This window comes from Sardina pilchardus, chromosome 7, assembly GCF_963854185.1.
Source record: "Sardina pilchardus chromosome 7, fSarPil1.1, whole genome shotgun sequence".
NCBI classification, from domain to species: Eukaryota; Metazoa; Chordata; class Actinopteri; order Clupeiformes; family Clupeidae; genus Sardina; species Sardina pilchardus.
In genome coordinates this window covers 20,884,029-20,899,387 of record NC_085000.1, presented here as the reverse complement: position 1 = coordinate 20,899,387, position 15,359 = coordinate 20,884,029, and the positions used below count along the sequence as shown (strand labels likewise).

Sequence of the window (15,359 nt, the reverse complement as noted above, 5' to 3'; positions counted from 1 at the left end):
TCGCTCATTAGTTTCACAGTACCATTCAGATCCGGTTTTCGATATCTTTGCAGCAGCAACGAGGCCCGTTTAAGTGCCCGAGGTGCCATGAAGCCTTCCCGGCGCTTGCCCGGGCTCGTTTTAACTCTGATTATAATCCTTCTGGCCTTGCCGGCGTGCTGTGAAGTGAATGTGGGCTGCAGACGGGCTCGCCAGTCGCCATAGGCCCCCTCGGAAAAGTGCGCCTCCCGTCCCCCGCTGTGCCAGGAGGACAGCAGGCCCGCTGGGGCCCACCTGGATTTATGCGCAGGGAAAGCAGCGCAGCAGGTGCTGGATGCTTCACAGGCAACGAGCTGGCAGCCACGCCGGAGCTACGACCAAGCAGCGAGGGGGCAGGACCGGACCCTCCGCCCCCACTGCATCCCCACCCCCACCTCCACCCCCACCCCTCTCAGGCTGTTTCCTGGCTCTCTTCCCCTCTGGCTTTCTCCCGGCTGTGCTGCGGAGGCTTTTGGATGGTGCCTATAGGAAACAGATGAGCCAGGGCCTCGCTGACCTCCCTGTCACCACGGCAACACATCTGACATACATTTTCACATAGTTTTGAAGTTCCCCCTTAAAAGGCAGTCATTTGGAGCACCCCCGTAACACGCGCTCCCAAAGCCTGCGCTAAAGTTCCCAGTCTGAACACACATGTTTTGTGTATGCATTTCCACCCCCCAGCACAAAACAGAATATATTACAGTTACGCAGACGGATTTACAGCCTTCCTGTTACCGCTCTTCTGCAGCTATGTTCAGCTTTAGCTCAGACCCAACATCATGGCATTGGACCATATCATGGGATACTTTCCGAACTGCGAGAGCGTCTCTGTTAAGCATTTGGTGCTTTTCCCACTTAAAGTCGGCGTGGTGGAATGTGAGCGAGGTCTCCTGCCTGCCTGCCTGTGGTTCCTGTAGCGTGTCTGCTCTGCGTTCGTATGTAGCCATAGTTCTTGTCATGAGCGCTGAAATGACAGATATATGTAGGAGCTGTGGCTGGCGTCGGGGCGCGGAGGGATCCTGCATAGCATCAGAGCATTCATGTTTCATGTCTGAGCCCGTGTATGGTGGAGTATGCGAGCGCTCTCCTGCCCCCCCACCGCACACAGTCAGCGCTTCCCCTTGCAGACTGAAATGAACCAGGTGGGAACATGCAACATGCTCAGGAAGGTTTGCAATGGGAGCATACGATCTGGAGAACCTTTTTTGAAGGCCCATCTCTTCCACCCTTTCAAGCTTCCTGTGATAAAGTCAACGCTCCTTTGTAAAAAAGACCCATTAATATCTCAAAGTCATCATCTTGTCTCAACCTGACTTTGAATGACCTGAAAAAAAATATGCGCACATATGGCTGAGAGGGAGAGAGCAAGTGAGACACTCTCTGAAACTACAAATAAAAGAGAGTTGGTGTGCAATAAAAGAGAGTTGGTGTGCTAGAGCCACGCGGAGAGGCCTGAGTGCAGGCGCGCGCGAGAGAGAGGCAGCCTGGACTGATGAGAGGAGGAATGGAACGAGGCGTCCCTGCTGGAGAGACCATCTGCTCGGCCCCGGCTCCGACTCCTCAGATCCTCTCACGTTTCCCGGATTTCGAGCTGGATTCCAGCGATCCCTGTTTATTTCCATCCCTCGGAGAGCGGCGGGCGGGCGGGCCGGCGAGGGCTGGAGACGCTTAGGCCCCGGGGCCCCCGAGCTGCGCTGCCGAGAGCCAGGCGCCCCGCTGCGGCCGGCTTTTCTCACCTCGCCCGAATTAGATATCAAAGGCACACCAAGACATGGAAACCATATTCCCCCCATCGTGATTTACATCTGCGAATAATGCCTGGAGTGATTCTGTTTGATTCTGGCCCTGTTCTGACATTGAGTAAAAGGTTCAGATGCTATCTATACATAAAGTCTTTATAAACGCTTTCAGGTTTTGTTTACCATATATTCTCCAAGATGTTCTAGATGCTTTAGTGCTAATACCGTTTTTGTCTAATCAATTCTTCATGGAGACCAATCACCAGGGCTGCAATCTTTTGCATGAAAGAGATGTCTATGCTAAAGGCCAGGGGGATTTCACTGGCACTTTAGCAACGGTAATCCCTCACCAGAAGCTCATGTTCACCCAAATTCAGTATCAGTCATCTCTCCTTTACACTCAAGGATTGAGCTGCAAGCAATGAGGTTTGGTTTGATACATTGGACAGATGTGTTCGACCAATTGTTGCCAACAGATCCACTCTCTCTCTCTCTTTCTCTCTCTCTCTAACACAGACACACACATACACACACACACACACACAGAAAATGTATTTTCCAGCTGGATCAAAAGTCCAATCTCTCTGATTCAAAGCATATAACAGCTGCTCCAACACAGCTCTAGCACATTCCATTAGAGGCAGAGGTTTTTTTGGGCGCTGCGCTGAGTATTTTGTCACTTGCTGGAGGTGATGGTGGTGTCAGTTTGGGGACCAGAGCCGCCAGACGTGTCTGCCCTAAATGTGATGGGATTAACACTCGAAACCCGAGTCGACGTTTAGCACAGAAAGGGCGCCGATAAGTCTCAATCATAAACTATGGAAGAGCTGGACACAAGGAGTGTCCAGGGACCTCTGTCACACAGCATGGGCTGAGTGGAGAGATGAGGTGTGAGGGATAAAGCGGGTGAGCACCTCTAGCTGACCTGACCAACAGCCTTCCTCACTCCTCTGTGTGGTGGTAGTATCAAGTATGGCCCAGCAGCGGACACTAGCAACACCCTCTCCTCCTCAGCTATTATTCTTTATGCACATGCAGTCCACAGGCAAGGGACAATTCAGTACAATTGTATTAGATCGGTCATACTACAACAAAGATTTCATTCTCCATCATTTTGTTGCACTGCATTTCACCACTGGAAACCAAACTGTGTTGTGGTGGATTGTGTGTGCATGTGAGTGTGTGTGTGTGTGTGTGTGTGTGTGTGTGTGTGAGAGAGAGAGAGAGAGATAGAGAGAGAGTTAGCAGTAATGAAGTAATTAATATGGCAAAGGGACAACTGTTCAGTGGAGGGCCGTAGCAACAGTCACACTAGCCTGTGTAATTTCACAGTGCAGGCCTCTGCTCAGCTCCCTGGCATGTGGGGCTGACGGCTCACTGCAGCTCCAGCAAAACCACTTTCCAGTTGTCTGTCGGCACGGCAGCTGAGGGGACAGCCCATGAAAACAACAGTGAAGGGCTCCAGCTCTAAGTAGGTGCACATCCAGTTAACACTCTCCATACTTTATCCAAACGACTGTATTGACCTGCGCACTGTGCAACTGTGTAGAGTTGTATAGTACACTCACTGGATATAATACATCATCCAAACACATGCCAAAAATAAACAAAAATAATTATTGTGCTTTGTGTAATGCATATGCATGCATTTGTATAATGCATACAAAATATGAGATTTGGAATGCAAATTCCGTCGTACTTTGGCTGTGCTGATAGCACAATTAAAGCGCATTCTTATTTTCATATCGGTCATTGCTCCAAAGGCTCGTGAGAATCATAATGTCATTACTGAGACTGCTTTTATGTGGAGTAAACAACCAGGAGAATACTGCTGTGCGCATATTAATTGAAACGCATTTGGCCAATAGCCTGCATAATGCTTTTAATCTTTTCCCTCTCTCACAGCACCACAAATTAATTTATGGTTTAATTACAGTATGAGCGCAGAATTACGAAAGAGCACAAATCAGCCATCATTAACAGATGGCAGACGAATGGCAGCAGGTAATTAAAATATAGATTGGGATCAATATCTTGAAGTCCCAACAGATTATGCAAAATATGCCATTCGTTTTCATCTCAGGATGCCTTAGAAATGGATCAGTTAAACCTATGCTGTCATTTTATGGATAGCTCTTGAGAACTCAACATCGAAATAAACCAAGAGTTAGGGACAACCTTGACTCCCAGCAAAGAGAACTATAAAAAAAAAAATGATTGACAAAATAATTTAATGAAATTGGCATAACTTTAATAACAGTAGTTTCTTAGATTGTGATTATAGCTTTAAGAAGGGACCTGCTTATTAATAATTTGCTTTGAGTTCCTTTAGTCAAGTGCTTCAGTCAATTCTACAGGCTACAATTGTGCACGACCGACTGGAGCCTCAACAGAGAGTTCATCGATTCCTCAGAAGCTTCAGGAGTAATTACAAGCTTTCCATTGACCCCCTAGTGGTGTTTTCAGAGTCTGACCATGAGAAAATGCATTCAGCATCATTATCTGAACAGCCTCTGTTTCTCTTTCTCACACACCCAACACACTGACACACACACACCTGACACTCCAAGTCCCCAGGTAGGGCCCACCCTGCTTTAGCATTTAACACTTCCATGGTAAAAAAAAAATTATATTGGCTCATAGAGGGCAAGCATTAGCATTTGCATTTTATTGGAGGCGCGGAGATTTAGAGCAGGGATATATCAGCTCTGAGCAGACAGAATTAGTTAACAATGCATTATCTGCCTTTTATGGCCACCATAACTCTCTCTCGTTCGACCACGGGTGGAGATGAGAACAGAGGGATGTGGAGGTGGGTGGTGCTTGTGTGTGTGTGTGTGGGGGGGGGTGCTCATCGGAGGGAGGAGTGGAGTGGGGGGCTGTGAGGAGGAGTGAGGTAAGCTTTGTCTCTGCTCGTGCCACCTTTAGCGAGAATGTGAGGCGGGCACCATCGGTGCTGATGAAGAGCAGTTTGAGGGCACCTTGTGTGATGTAGGCTACCCTCAAGGGACGGCCCATGCCAAAAGGGTCCTGCCTTCAACTCACTCACTGCAATCCATTTCTTGACTGTAATCATGCAAAATGAGACAATGCAAGTGAATGTTGAAGCATTTGTTGTTGCATGTAGCTATCTATACTTCAGGTTAGTAATTAAGCCCATGAAACCACACCTACAGTTTTCCCTCATGAGGATTACATGAACTTTTTTCCTCTACATATACTGGTGAAGTTAGAAGATTGGATTTTATTCGAGACGTCTATCAACTATACTGGCACTTGCACCATCACTCCAAGTGAACATATATATGGGGGAGGTGGCAATGTTTGGGTCTGCAACAAGGTTGAAAAAACAGTCTCCGAGCACGAATGCCAGTTTCAAAATGGCTTGTAAATCTTCAGTGTCCATTCGAGTTCAATAAGGTCAATAAGAACAGCTCAGGCCCTCTGGATCTTATTTGTCAGAAGTTCACGTTCTAAACTTGTGCAAGTGAGAGTTTGCCACTAGGAGCACATTCTCTACTTTGATCTAGTCTGCATCTAAGATCTCTACACTGCTGGCTTCCTTGGGATAATGCAGGCCTGTATTGTAAGTGTAAACATTTCAAGTAGCTCCAAATTCTTTTCCCAACACGCATAAATAGTCCCTTGGCATTTTGTGGCCCTGTGATGATAGGCATATAGGCGACAAGCTCGTAGAAGCGATTACCCGCAGACACACGTGCGCTGGGCTCGGCTACTCAGGCTTGTCTGCTATACCGCCGCGGCTCATAAAGCGCGTGTCCTCTCACTGCCTCTGCCAGGGCCTGGCTGTCCCCAGGGCTGCAAATTTACTGGCGACCTTTGCATTCCATTTTCAGCGCCGCTCTCCTCTTCCTTTGTTTCTCCCTTTCCTTGGGGAAAATTCCTCTACTGGGGAGGTAGCCAAGGAGCAAAGCATGTGTCTGCATGCAGTGTTCCTGTGTGCCAAGTCAGACCACCATATATGAGGGAGAAGAGTTGTACTGCAGGCTTTCCGCAATTTGCTCAGGCAATCCTCCACACATCACATTTGTAAGCCGTAACACACGGAGTGCTACTGCAAAAAAGTATGCGTCATTCCTAATCTGCAGTTTACATGTCCACTAAAACACTTCTGTATACCATCTTGTGTTGCAAGCAACACAGAATTTTTTTTTTACTAAACGAGCCTGTGTAAAGTCAACAACACTTCCCAATAACAGCCTTCAAAATAGGGCCCTAACTATTTCCTCAAAAGAGATATTCTCATTGCTGTGGCGGATTCATTTTAATCATTGCCATCTGCTGGTACGATGGTGGTATTACCCTGTTTAGCTTGTCAAAACAAGTGAGCACTTTTTACTCAAGGGAAACACAGGAAGTACTTACCACATGCACTTACATTGTGTAATGTCGAAAATTAGGTTTACTGGAATATGCTACAAGACATACAAAATGTGACTGGACAAAGCATTCACCATGATAAAACACGTGGCTTAAATGAACACACTGATTGAAAGAAATAACAGAAAGTAAAGGATCAGAGGGAGGATGTGGATAGCCATTTAAGAGCAAAAAGAATAAAAGGCCATTCAAATAAAAAATAAATCCTAACCCTTGTAACTAGTAAAACACGTTGCAACTACACTCTGCATCTTTCAACACGATGATAAAAAAAAAAAGAAATGATTTTAAAACAGAGTGAAAAGACTTCCCACTCCTCAAAGAGTTACTGGTTTGGTAACAACAATCCTGTTTGGTCTTCCACCACTGGGTGGAGATGTGGGACCAGACTCGCGTCGGGGTGATGATGAGTGTTGTCTGGCTAATCCTGGGGGTCAGGATGTGGGGATTGTCAGACAGTCCAGCAGGTTATTATGGGGTGTGTGTCAGTGTTCTGGCGACAGACTGTGCTTTGATGATGAAAGTGCCATGAAGAGGAGCGTGACTCTTGGCCAAATTGTAACACTGCGGGCAGTAGTACACAAGTCAAAATACAGAGGCCTCAAGGAAGAATTATCAGGATCTTTTTTTTAAAATACTGAGTACAAGAATACAAATGTATATTATACAATGCCTTTCACTGCACATGACAACTTAGGGATGCAATTTTCTTTGATTTGACAAGTTACGAATAGTAGGTCAATCAAAAAGGGAAAATGAAAATCAACTTGACACATTGGTGTTATAAAAAAAAAAAAAGTCAGAGCGGGTCAAAAGCATCATAAATTGAGACAAGACCTACACATTTTTTATTATACTGTACTTTATCCAACGCGGAAGAGAAAATAAGTAGAAAATGCTGCCACAAACCTCCCATTCTTTTCCATTCACATGGACCAGGGGTTCTCAATCCTTCTCTGGCCTCAATGCCTTCCATCAATCCCTATCTAGCACAAAGCTCATCGAATACGTCTGTTTAGTCGTGTCATGATGCCTTTGATTAGCCAAATTAACCATCTTGAGCTAATCGGTGGGACACCGACGAGTTCTACAATCAACCAAGGAAAAGGTAGAACGCAGAGCAGGGGGATACAAAGCTGGATTGAGAACCACTGACAGAGGAAATGTACAATCTACGACCGACCAGAGAGCACTGGTTCTCTTACCCAACCACAATTACAGTGTAAGAAGAAGTTTACAGGAGCAATATGACTAACAAACATAAGCATAAATTGGGGGGGGGGGACTAATAACCAAGGATAGTAATATCTCATTCCTTCCATCCTAAATCCAAATGTGCCATCACCGTTCTGGACTGTTTCTCAGTTGGATTTGGAATTGAAGGGTGTTTGACAGACAGGGCCGTGTCTCCTGGCAAGCCTTGTTCTTTTGCGGTTCCCCTCTTCTTTGTTTAAAAAAATAAAATATCAAAGTTGAGAACCAGTGATGCGTGGAGGGGGAATATGAGGGTGCATGTGTGTCATCGGAGGTGTGTGTGTGTATGGGGGTACCCCACTCCTCACGCCTCCACTACGCTCTTTTCCTTTTTGTCACCGTCCTCGTGCCAGGTGAGACGCTCCTCGTAGAAGGCGATGACTATCTGTGGGCACTTGTGATTCGCTTCTTTGGCAAGCACCAGGTCTGCTTCATCAGAGTCCTTCCTGGAAATCAAAAGATAGAAACAGGACATTGATCTAAAATGTTTTGGTATTGTCTTGAAGAGTTTTCTGACAAAACATTGAAATAAGCAGCCCAAACATAGTGTTATGCAAAAGTTTGGGTACTCATTCTAGAGTTTACTAAAAAGAGGAAACTGCTGCTTTAATCTTAAAAAAATGAAAAGAAAATCCAACCCTGTTAAGGAATGTATCCATGGATTAAAGTGAAAAAAACTCATCTGACTGAAAAAATTTTGTCCAAAAAAAAAAAATTTGACACACGCAAGTGAGGCAAATCAAAGGGCCTTAGCGTAGACCTACATAAAATAGGGCCATACAGACTAATTGTACCCTCCGTTTACAATTAACACATTTTAAAGTAGGCCTAGCTATTCAATACTGCACACTGTTGCTTATTAAGAGTGCTCCGAGAGCCGGCCATAGCCCATTGGCCAAATAGGGGGTTGGGGGTGTCACTGTCGGGGGTGTCACTGTCACCCCCGAGAAAATTTATTAAATACTGTTATGTAAATGCATAAATTCTGTGCACTTTCAGTCAGAGATTAGGGCCAGCATTATGCCTTAAATGCATGTATGTCTCCAAAACATTGAAAACAATTAAAACTCACAGCCATTGGTTAACCGTCAGATAGGCCTCTGTTATTGAGGATTTGGAATAATTGATTTGAAATGTAATATGCTAAAGAATTCTGATGTTTTCTGATGTCAGGATATAATTTGGTGTAACTTTACTTAGTGTGATTAGGTGACATGTTGTTTAATTAAAGGTGCATGTCACTTTAAGACGTTTTAGTTGTTGGGTAAGAACGTGATGCACGGCAGAAATGTTAGGAGTTCCACGGTATTTCTGACCGTGTTGGTAGTGTCAGTTGTATGAGAACTGTGCTGTTTGTTACAATAAACATTCAAGAATATTAACTGAAAGACAAGACGTTTTTAAAAGAACACGCGTCAGTCATAGGACTCCTATTATATTTCGTTTATTGGAAACGGACCTACGACTTTCTCTTTGAAGAAGACAAATTAGGCAAACTGTATAGACATAGCCTAAGCTACTGGATCCTGGATTGTATAAATTAACCTTGTTGGCTTATTATAATTATTTTTAGAGAAATTAGCAGTTAAACTAAACAGTAGGATAGCCTAATAGTGGCGTGGCGCAGACACACACTTTTCCGTTGTCTGTCTCTGCGTTTCGGGCGCACCCGACTCTATTAATAATGACCGAAAGTAGGCTATATCCATGTTCTTTTTGACTATTCATCTTTAAGCTCCCCAACACTGCCGACCTCTAAGTAGTCTAATTTGATGAGATCGGGGAACTAGCGAGTGCGGACAAGAAGTCATCGCAAACAACGCAGAACTTTACGCAGTTAGTGCGTGGATGTCCTGAAGCTATTCTATAGCTTACTATTACAACTGGCGAAACTACTGTTTATTTTCATTTTACGTTTATGAAGAATAATTAGCCCAAATCATAGTCTAATTAAACCGAAAAAACGACAGCTTTCCTGAACTTCTGCAAAGCTTGTTTAACCTACAAAAGCCTAATAGGCTATGTTAAGCATGCGGCTCCAAAGTAGGCTATAAATCAAGACTGTTCTTTCATCTGTTTCAATTGGCCTTTCTCTCGTTTATTATTGTATCATTATGATGATGATGATGATATTATTAGTAGTAGCAGCCTAATAGTGGCAGTAGCCTAATGTTCATCAACGCAGTTGCACGAACGCATTTATTTATTTATTTTGCGCACAACGAAGATTTTAACATAGGCTCAAACACAGGCCTATCACAAAGCAGGGTTCAAGGTTCAACAAGAGGTGTAACCATCACTGCAGCTTGCAAGGGAGATCGCGCAGCGACCCGCAGCGCACCCGCCCCCCCCCCCCCCCCCCCCCCCCCCCCCCCCCCAATATTTTCTCCCCGTATCTGCATCAATCTCATGATTGACCTCTAGCGCCTCCGGTTGACGGAAATCCGTCATATGACGGAAAACTTTAATCCATGTGTATCATAAATAAATAAATGTTCTTCCTTAGAATACAAGGAAATCTAGCAGGCAAGACGCTAATGGTCTAAACAGATTCAATAATCTATGCTAGGCTGGAAGTTGTATCGCCAGACAGACAGGACGGCTGGATGGGTGGGAGAAAGGTAGAAAACCAATTGTTTTGCTCGAGGGGAGGTGGAAAATTGGCTTCATTCCCCAAACAGTGAGTATCCCACTCAACTTTAGCACGGGTGCCCAAACATTTGCATAACGACAGTAGATATGAACTCTTATGAAAATAAACTGTTTTACAATCATTTTAGGACATCATTGTACCTGAAGTTTTAGGTGCAAGTGAGAGTCTAAAACTGGCAAATCAGTATTCATATTACAAAGGTGAGTAAACGTTCACGAAAGTCATTAACACTTGAATGCCAAGAAGTCTGGTGGGGTGGTGCAGGTGAGAATGGTCTTTAATTGGTGTGAGGACAATTACTGTCCCCACCCCCAGTAGACTCAACAAGCCGACTGCTGAAATGTTTTAAAGTTCAGATGCAATATACCTACATGCCTAGGATACGCAGATTTATGTTTTCCCTTTTAAACGATGTTTCAGTTTTAGTTCCTCCTTCAATGGATTTTCACATGGCATGCTATGTCAAACAACAGAAACTTAATTTCTAAATTGTGTCGTCATCATTTTAAAGGTATAAAATGCAGTCAAAGTGTACCATCACATACAATATCATGTGTTCCTCTGAAGAACCAATTTCAGTATGATTGTGATGCACTGCATATTCCGATAATGTGTTACGATATTAGTTGGTAAGAATTTGTTTACCCTCATTTTCTTTCTACATGCACTCAAATAAATTGAGTAATTCATCTTGATGCCAACCATTATGCGTTGTGTGTGTACACTCAATGTAAAATAGTAGTAGAGCTTACGAAACCATAGACACCCAAACATTAAAGAGACCTTATACAACTTTTTCATAGTCATAAAATCGCTTAGAAATCGTTGTTTTGCTTGACTGACCAGTTTTAACAAAAACAGTAATATTTCCTCCCGCCCCCAGTGTCCCTATCCGCTATTGCAACCTTGCAGTTTTTCAGGAGGCGATCGTTCCTTGTTTACATCTGGAAGGCTGAGACGCGTAAGGAACAAGAAGAACCACGCTTGCAATTTATACATTTATATATAGCCTATATGTATAAATATACACGCTAAAGCTGTCGGGGAAGCTCTGCTGAAATATGCAAGCATAAAACGAGCGAAAACGAAAAAACGAAACCGAAACCGGAGATGAAATCGCAAATCCTGCATAGTTTCTCTTGTCTCTTCTAATGTTGTGATACTGTTGGTGATGGCCTTCCTTCCCACACCTACAGTAAGGACTTCAGTTTACGTTATGGTGCTGATTGGGCGTAAGTTTTCACACTTTGGCCTCTAACTAGCCAAGAGAGATTAGCATTTGCTTTTCAGACGTAAATGATTAAGGACTCTGCATTATCTTGGGCTGAATGAGAGACTCTCACCATTTCATGAGGAACATCAGGTCTCCACAGGAGTCTGTGGCACCAATGATCTTCTCCGGTTCCAGGCCTCGCTCAAAGCCCCTCGCTACAAGGATAGCGTCCTATATATGAAGGGCAAAGAAATTAAACCAATGTTTTAATTATTTAATGAATACTTTCATTTTCAATACATTTTTTCAGTGTAAAAGAAATCAAATGTGCTCAACTTAACTAAAAAGGAAAGAGAATGCTTTCAGACTGTGCATCTTTCCCAAGACATTGAGAGAGAGGACACCAAACACACTTTCACACTAAAATGTTACTCTGCCAAATCAGTCGTATTACCCTGATTAAGACAATTTTCTGAATAAGGCGCTACCATGTAAACAGCACTTTTGGCTTAACCCAAATAAATTATCAGTAATAAGTGGAATAAGTAATAATCAAATTACGACATTTGGGGCATTCTAATCTCAATCACATTATTGAGTCTTGCATTATAAGGGCCAAATTGTCAGCGCAGAAACAATTACAATACCAAAATTGTTTAAAACCTTGATCAACCTTCTCTATCAGTTATGATCAGATTGTGCTGTTACATGTAAATGGAACCATTAATGGAATATTTGATTAACATATTCACAGTATTGTTTATTCTAAACATGGGAAATAGTCAGATCACTGCTGTGCGTGTAAATGTAGTCAGTGTTTTACATGCAAAATGAGCACAGTACACTGATCTCACATTTACACCAAAAATACAAGGCCATTTAGATGAGATTTAGCTATTTTGCATCAGATGTTTAGCAGGTATTTAATCCATAGCACACTATATGGCCAAAGGTATCAATCACTGAGTTCATGTGTTTCTTTCAGATCCATTGCTGTCTGTGTTCACATTCACGTTTCTTGTGAGATAACGAATTTGCTCTAAGGAGTTCAGTGAATTCAAGCATAGTACTGTCACAGGGTGCACAAAGCAAGGTCCATAGACATGTTTGGGCGAGTTTGATGTGGACGAACTTCAGTTTCCCATAAAGAGCCCTGAGCTCAACCCCATCATACACCTTGAACTAATGGAGAGAGGTGTATGAGATGAACTAACAGAGATTGTGAGCCAGTCCTTCCCATACAACATGAGTGTCTGACCTCACAAATACTCCTGTGCATGAATAGCAAGATGAAATCCCACAAACACTCCGAAATCTTGAGAAAAGCCTTGCCAGGATATGAGAGGCCGTTATATCCATGCCTTAAGATTTGGAATGGGATGCCAAACAATCCTGTAGGAGTAATGGCCAGGTGTCTCAATGCTTTTGTCCACAAAGTGTACACAAAAACATCTTGAAAGTCCCAATTAAAATCACAAATAACATCTTAAGATTTTGTCTCCTGAAGATGAAGATATTGAACTATGAACAAATACACCGACAGGTCGTGTTGCAACATGGATACACACCCTGCCCTCACTGATCTGTATTTTTTTTATTCTTTTTATGTTATTGTTGAGTGTTCGAGGGCAAAGACTAACCGGAGTCCCAACTATTTGTTTGTATACACAAACCTAGCCAATAAAGCTGATTCTGATTCTTCTGAAGTTACTAAGTTCAAGGTTCCCATTAAAGCTTTTGTTCTAAAACCCTATGGCACAATATACAAGCATTTGCCAGAGAGAACCCTCAGACCTATTACGTAAAATAAAGTCAAAATACTTTAAATATGGATGAATATCACACGGATAATGAAGATGTAAAACATTATAACGACCTAGAACTGACACAATGTAGCATACACACATGCAATTATCATTCCATCTTTCACCATCACCTCTTTTTTCCGTTTAGCTTTGCTGCCTCCTTCGTCATCTTCCTCTGCCGAGCTTCTCTTGTTGCTGCTACTGTCCTTGGCCCTAGGTGCTGTAGAGCTTGTGTTGGAGGATTTTCCACCGCTGCTCGGAGGGTTGCTTCCCTTTTTGTACGTTTTCATGAACTCAGCAATGAGGTCTGGACAGTCCAGGTTCTTCTCCGGCTCCCATGTGTTGTGCTTCCTATCATTTCAATGATCAACGTCAGACTCAAGATATGGTGACCCATTACATAATACCATTATATATGAATAAATAACTTAATAGCAACAACAACAGACTTACTCTGAGAAACCTTTCCATTTCAGGAAATATTCAACACGGCCCTTCACGACCCGTCTGTCTATAACCTTTTCAACTACATACTCTTCCTCCTCAGATGACTGAGACGAGTCTCCATCCTGAGATTGGTTCTTCTTTCCCATTACTATGCCTCAGTCGAAAACTCCTTACCCAATGAGGGAGGATTTTCTTCCTAGAACAGTCAAAGAAAAGATGATGTCACATCACATGAAATTTGCAACATGTAAAGTTATTGGCTTGTTTACATTGTAAACATATGCTTTCATTCCGCACCTCCTGGTGTTCAGAACTGCAGATGAAAAAGGGGATCTGGGGTATGTAGTGAAGATGTCAGTGTGACAGATCAGATGTAAGGAGCTGCACTTCCACCTCCTCCTGTCATAAAACCCAAACATTTGATATATGAACAAGACATCTCAAAAGGCAATCCACAATCGGCTGTAACAATGTACACAAATGCTGAATGTGGTCGACCAAGGTCCATTCTGTCTAAGTAACACAAGACCGAACCTTGTCTGTCAGGTTAGTTTGACAACTAACTGCAGAAAACGCAGTTCTCGAAATGGATCATCATAAGTCATGAATCATTAATGTCTAGTATTCCTCGTAAACGTATTGAACACCTATGCAAAGTCCCGCTTGCTGATGATAGATGGTCAGGTTATTTCAAGCAATTCTGAGGAAATATCTGCACATCAGCTGAGTAACTTCCAACATGTCAAGAGCTGTCGATTAATAAAACAAAAAAAATGATGCAAAAAAGAATGTTTTAGCAAAGACATCAGATTTTATCTTACGATATCCCACTTTACACGAGTGCCACAGTAGCGTTAGTTATGGTGTTTACCATTGAGCAGCCTGTTAGCCATTAGAGCTAATGGCTTGGCAACATGGGCAGTGATGTGACAACATATACCGCCAGAAGAGCCAAATAGATTTCATTGTAAATGTCAGGTTGCTAACGTTCATTTCTAGTGTACATCAACCAGACAGTCTTCCGTCTCATCAGTCGTACCCTTGTAAACAGCTAACTGTTAGCTTTCAGCTTGTTTTGTTCCCACGACAGTGCATACAGCGTGCCTAGCAAGGTAGCTAAAATTGCGTAGCTTGCTAGCTACTGATAGCGGACGGAAAGATTTTACACGTTAACTATCCATTCGTTTTTGTTACATGATACACACTGTTCCACCCACTGTTCTATACACATTCCTTTATAGTTTCCTTTTATCGGCCAGAGTATGGTTATCGTCCACAAATTTCATTTTACGATAGGGAGGACAACCAGCCAAGTTATTTGATTAGCTCTGAGGTTAACGTTATATCAAGCTTCTTTATCCTAACGTCTGTCTCATTAGCCAATGTTATTTACCAAGTCGCAGATTAAGCCATGGTCGGTTACTAGGCAAATATACTCATTTCTACTACTGATTTAAGATTTATGAGCGAATTTTGTCAACGAACGGAAGATACACTCACCGCACAGTTTTCTACGATTCGGGGACAAACTACACCAAACGCGAGGCTAGTCAGCTAATAAGAAATTAGGTTTCACCCGTAGTTCCTCCTCTCTGTACGCAGCTGCAGATGTGCTCAGCGCGCCAAAATACACAATGGCCGCCGTGCGTACGCATGCGTGTGCGCATTATATCGAAACGATATGCCCGAGACTACACTCCGTTTGGTTTCAAGAACGTTATCATTGGATATAAATATAAAAATCTTGTTTTAAAACACATGCATCCTTGTTTCCAGGATGTAGGTGGTTAAACAATAATTAATGTGAGCTCGGTTGTGCTACTGAA

The 15,359-nt window shown here is 43.1% G+C and overlaps 1 protein-coding gene across 2 annotated transcripts; it reads right to left on the bottom strand.

The window, feature by feature from the left end:
- Window positions 1-6,155: 6,155 nt before the first annotated feature.
- Window positions 6,156-15,165, bottom strand: cbx5 (chromobox homolog 5 (HP1 alpha homolog, Drosophila)). Of its 2 annotated transcripts, XM_062541213.1 has the most exons (6): window positions 15,034-15,165; window positions 13,831-13,932; window positions 13,540-13,729; window positions 13,218-13,437; window positions 11,412-11,512; window positions 6,156-7,861 (listed from the first exon to the last, which is right to left on the bottom strand). In XM_062541213.1, exons 3-6 carry the CDS (start codon window positions 13,677-13,679, stop codon window positions 7,720-7,722), a joined length of 603 nt encoding a protein of 200 aa, XP_062397197.1. In that variant the 5' UTR covers window positions 13,680-13,729; window positions 13,831-13,932; window positions 15,034-15,165; the 3' UTR covers window positions 6,156-7,719. The 2 variants fall into 2 exon arrangements, with proteins under 2 accessions (XP_062397197.1, XP_062397198.1); XM_062541214.1 differs by lacking the exon at window positions 13,831-13,932 and having other exon boundaries at window positions 15,034-15,125.
- Window positions 15,166-15,359: the final 194 nt, after the last annotated feature.

What these genes read in the sequence shown, in the direction of transcription:
- cbx5 (XM_062541213.1), bottom strand. Translation starts at nt 13,679, where the DNA reads ATGGGAAAGAAGAACCAATCTCAGGATGGAGACTCGTCTCAGTCATCT. An exon ending in AAATGGAAAGGTTTCTCAGA is followed by an intron (nt 13,438 to 13,539) that starts GTAAGTCTGTTG and finishes TTGAAATGATAG; the next exon opens with GAAGCACAACACATGGGAGC. An exon ending in AAGCTAAACGGAAAAAAGAG is followed by an intron (nt 11,513 to 13,217) that starts GTGATGGTGAAA and finishes CTTCATATATAG; the next exon opens with GACGCTATCCTTGTAGCGAG.